This window comes from Berghia stephanieae, chromosome 3 (assembly GCF_034508935.2).
Source record: "Berghia stephanieae isolate SIO BIC M18660-M18661 chromosome 3, UCSD_Bste_1.3, whole genome shotgun sequence".
Lineage (NCBI taxonomy): Eukaryota > Metazoa > Mollusca > Gastropoda > Nudibranchia > Aeolidiidae > Berghia > Berghia stephanieae.
In genome coordinates this window covers 40,887,994-40,892,198 of record NC_088362.1, presented here as the reverse complement: position 1 = coordinate 40,892,198, position 4,205 = coordinate 40,887,994, and the positions used below count along the sequence as shown (strand labels likewise).

The following is a 4,205-nucleotide window of genomic DNA, read 5'->3' as shown; positions in this document are numbered from 1 at the left end:
TCTAAACTGTCGGAACAATGGCAGACGCCCTTATAAAATATTTCTCCGACGAGCATAAAAGCGTATCCAGAGGAGAGAAAAACCATTATAAATCTGATCATGTTTTGACTTTTACACATTCTGATCACAAGACATATGAAATGTTCTAGCCAGCATGAAGAATAAAAAGTACAGCTTTTCTTTGTTTAATTTAGAACCATGGTGGCGCCGTTGCTGGGTAACATCAGACGTGACATCAGACTATTGAATTGAAGAGAGAGGAAAAGAATTCTGTAGTGGCATTGGGATGGATTCCAGAGGAAATGAGAGGGGAAAACAGGTCAAAAACAATAATAATAATAATATTATGGCGCAGCATGGTGAAAAGGGAGAGTAACGAAAATTGATGGCACTCCTGACAGAGGCCTAGGACCATTCATATCCAAGGACTGGACGAAATGGAAGGACCAGGCCTTATGCGCCTTTTGGCGCTGACATATTTAAATGACCTAAAAGTGTTGCAAGAGCCGTAAAACCTCTCACAACGAATTTAAAAAAAAAAAAACCTCGGTTTTCCTTTTCCATGTTGCCTTATGTTTTGGTCTTGGAATGACATTATAATTTTGGTATTGTCCTGGCCCTTGCTGGAGTCCTTTGGCTGGGAAGGAAACCAGTTAAATATATAGTTCCTTTTTTGAGAGATAAAAAACCCCAAGAAAATACCTAAACAATAACAAACAAACATAAAAGACACAGGTGGAAAATAGCATGGAATCGTAAAGAAACTATACTGGGATCAAACAACATCAGCCAGGAATGGGAAAAGATTAACGCCTTCGAGCAGATCAAGCGAATAGTAAGACATGGATATGTTCTATTCCCAGAACGTTTGCATATTAACAGTGAAATAAACCCCAGAGACACTGGTTACATTTCTTCATAACGCTTCAAGGCGTTTTTGTTGGGTTTTTTTTTTAATTTATTTATTTTTTTGTTTTTGTCTTTTTTCTTTGTTTTTTTTTTTAACACTGTGGCCAATGAAAGTGCCAAATGAGGTGATCAGAAATAGAGCAAATATCCCTTCTTTAACCCTTTCCTTACCAGCCATGTTCAGAATTTTCCCTAAAAATAGTTTTTTCTTACTCAAACATAAAAGCAACAAATATATTCTATGCATAATATTGATCACCAAAATTAACTCTACAACACAGTGTAACGTTTTAATAACTATAATAAATCATTTGTCTTTAAATTGTGTGATTTACAAAAGAAATCTGAATGATAAAAGTGCAATTGGATCGTAACGAATGCGACGATTTTCCTTTGGTTGATAAGGAGAGGGTTAAGCAAAATAGTGATCCTCAGAAGAAAGAGATGGGTAGGACATGTTTTAAGAATGCCGCGTAACGGCCTCATTCGTGTGTCTTTAACATGGACACCTGACAGCAAGAGGAAGAGGGGAATATCAAGAGAAACATGGAGGAGGACAGTTGAAAAGGAAATAAGCAAAGTGGAATTTGAATCCTGGAGGGAGGCTTGTACCACTGCAGCCGACAGGACGGCCTGGAGAAGACGTGTTCACGGCGCTATTCTGGCATCGCGGAAAATTGCCATTTGAAATCCCAAATTTTGCCAAATTTTGCCACAAAAAAATGACAATTTTGCCACAAAAAATAGAAAAATTTGCCACATTTTGCCGTAAAAATTGCCAAATTTTGCAAATTTTGTTAACTAATCGGATAACTTTTTTTCGTTCCCGGGGACCCCAAATACTACAATGATCTGAAGATGCACACAAAAGTCACTCAGGTGCAGATCAGAATGAAAAATGATTTAAAACATCAATCTTAATCTTATATCAAAACAAAAGTACGAAAAACCTGCAAAGAGAGGTATCAAAATTTAATTAAACAAGATATTCATAGGAAATAAAACTGTTATAATAAAGGAACACCAAAGCCTTTAAGTTTGCTTCGTTGAGCCGCCTTCTCCTGTCTGAAAATACAAGATTATAAATGGAGAAGGACCTCTCAGCATCAGCAGAATTAAGGCAGGTGTATATGTATCTCTTTGCCAGCGTAGCAAGATGGGGAACATCTGAGCTAACACTGTTCCAAAAAACAGTCAGATCAAGTGGAATGCCTCCAGATGCCGACACTGCTCTTGGACCAAGAGACTCTTTATATCGAAGTACTTCTACACGAGGTACTTCATGAATACCAGGAATGGTCAAAGAATCAATATCAGAGTCAGCAATGAACACTAAATTGCAAGGATTGAAGAAAGGTATCTCCTTCAATAATTCCATCCCTGGTTGGCCTTCCGTCGATGAATATTTCTCAAGCTTTTCATTGGCCAAAGAGAAAGCTTGACAAAAACTATCCTGGAGCTGAAGCTTGAGATGTTGGTCCAGGTCATGCGGACAGTGTCTTTCTACATCTTGTAGGGTCACATGGCAAGATGAAAACTGGTCCTTAATTTCCATGAGCTTTGACCACGCCTGTTGAAAATAGAAATAAGAATAAGGCAAGGATTAAAAAACATAAGAAAGTATTTTTGTTTTGTAATTCTTTTCTTGCTCTAGTCAAAGACATTCAACTATAATGTTGTGTCCAAAGGCAGAGTTTCAACAAAGATGGAATCGTTTCATTAATAATGATACCTGCTCTTAATCTTATAAAATAAGATTTAAAGGTAGGAGGAGAAAATGAATATTTACTGTCATGGCGATTGGACGTTGGCTTTGGAATACATCAGTAGCTACAACGATGGACTGAGACTGCTGGATTATAAAGCTCATCTCTGCTTGAATTAACTGGCGCTCCGACACCGAGCAGAGGATATCATTCAAGTAGACTAACGACTCTGGAGCCGTGCGCCCACAGTGCTCCATTTCCTTCGCAATGAATGTGGCAAAGTGCTGCAAATTTTTCTCATGGTATGAGACCGCTTCAAACCAACAATTCCATCTGGATTTTGAAAAGGAAGTAAAAGAAATGATGCATTTTTAATTCATTTGTTAAATTGAATTTTTATTTGAAAAGAAGATAACATTATACCTACTTAATCTATCAGTTTTTGGCCTTATAGTATAGTCTGTTGAATTTACCATCATCATATGACTTGACCTAGTGAGGACTAATGTTAGGCATTGACTTTAATGGTTGACTATGACCCTCTTACTTTACCCCGAAATAATTGTGCAAGATAGCTTCCAATATTTATTTTTAAAAATTCTAGTGCATTTTCTTATATCAATGGTTAAAGCAAACTAACTTTGAAATAAAAAATGATGACAATCTAAAAAGATAACATAATGGAATAATCAATTCTATTAAGCCATAGCAAGCACTTTCCCAGTCAGATACTTAATTAAAGCTCATCTTTTCAACAAAAAAAAGGGAGCAGATTACTATAACTGTAACATGATACTACTAAATATGTTTACTAAAATATCAAATTAGGTAATAAGAATGACTGACCCTCCTATTTGTCAATATCCAATATTAACAATGTGTCACCTTTAGGTGAAAAAAGTTTTTTTAAAGACCCAGATGAATCATGACCAAGAAAGGAAAATTCTCAAAATCTCACCGTGTAGCGATTGGGTTTGGAGGCATCTTTGGAGATTTGACGAGTGGTGTCAGGAATCGCAGATATCTTGCCTTTCTGGCATTGGCGTTCCAAAATATCGCATTTGCAGCTTTGACGAATTTGTTGGTGCGATTGAAGGGCTTTCTGAAGGCATCACCCACTAGGCTCATGATATGAGCCATGCATGTGATATGCGTAGCATTTGGCATGAGCCCTTTCAATACATCATTGAAAGCCTTCCTCATGTATGCTGCATTGTCTGTGTTTACGGTGACGACGTCAGTAAACTTGATGCCAGTGGAGACTAAGCATTCAATTATGGCCGTCGCAACGGTTGTGTGGTTTGTGACAGACAAAAATCTTGTGTCCAAGAGGTAACTTTGGACTTTGTCCACATCAGCGCTCAAGGGTTCCAGTGGTGCAGCTAAGACATTGAGGACAAACCTGAAAAGATAGGCGATACAAATAAGAGAAAACACAAAATAACATATAGGGAAGGATGCAAAAGTGATATCATAATTGCTCTCAGCATTTAATTATAGAATTCAAACTAAGGATTCGAACTGATCACTGTGTATGTTGTGTTGTGTAGTACGCCCATATATATATATATATATATATATATATATATA

At 37.0% G+C, this 4,205-nt stretch overlaps 1 protein-coding gene across 1 annotated transcript in view; it reads right to left on the bottom strand.

Annotated features, from left to right (window-relative positions):
• Positions 1-1,576: 1,576 nt before the first annotated feature.
• LOC144967729 (uncharacterized) overlaps positions 1,577-4,205 on the bottom strand; it is a 4,272-nt gene continuing 1,643 nt past the window's right edge. The window contains exons 3-5 of the mRNA XM_078905302.1: positions 3,574-4,017; positions 2,699-2,948; positions 1,577-2,479 (exon numbers count right to left, since the gene is read on the bottom strand). Coding sequence (XP_078761428.1) covers positions 1,886-2,479; positions 2,699-2,948; positions 3,574-4,017 — 1,288 coding nt within the window. The 3' untranslated portion in view covers positions 1,577-1,885. The remainder of the gene's footprint in view (positions 2,480-2,698; positions 2,949-3,573; positions 4,018-4,205) is intronic.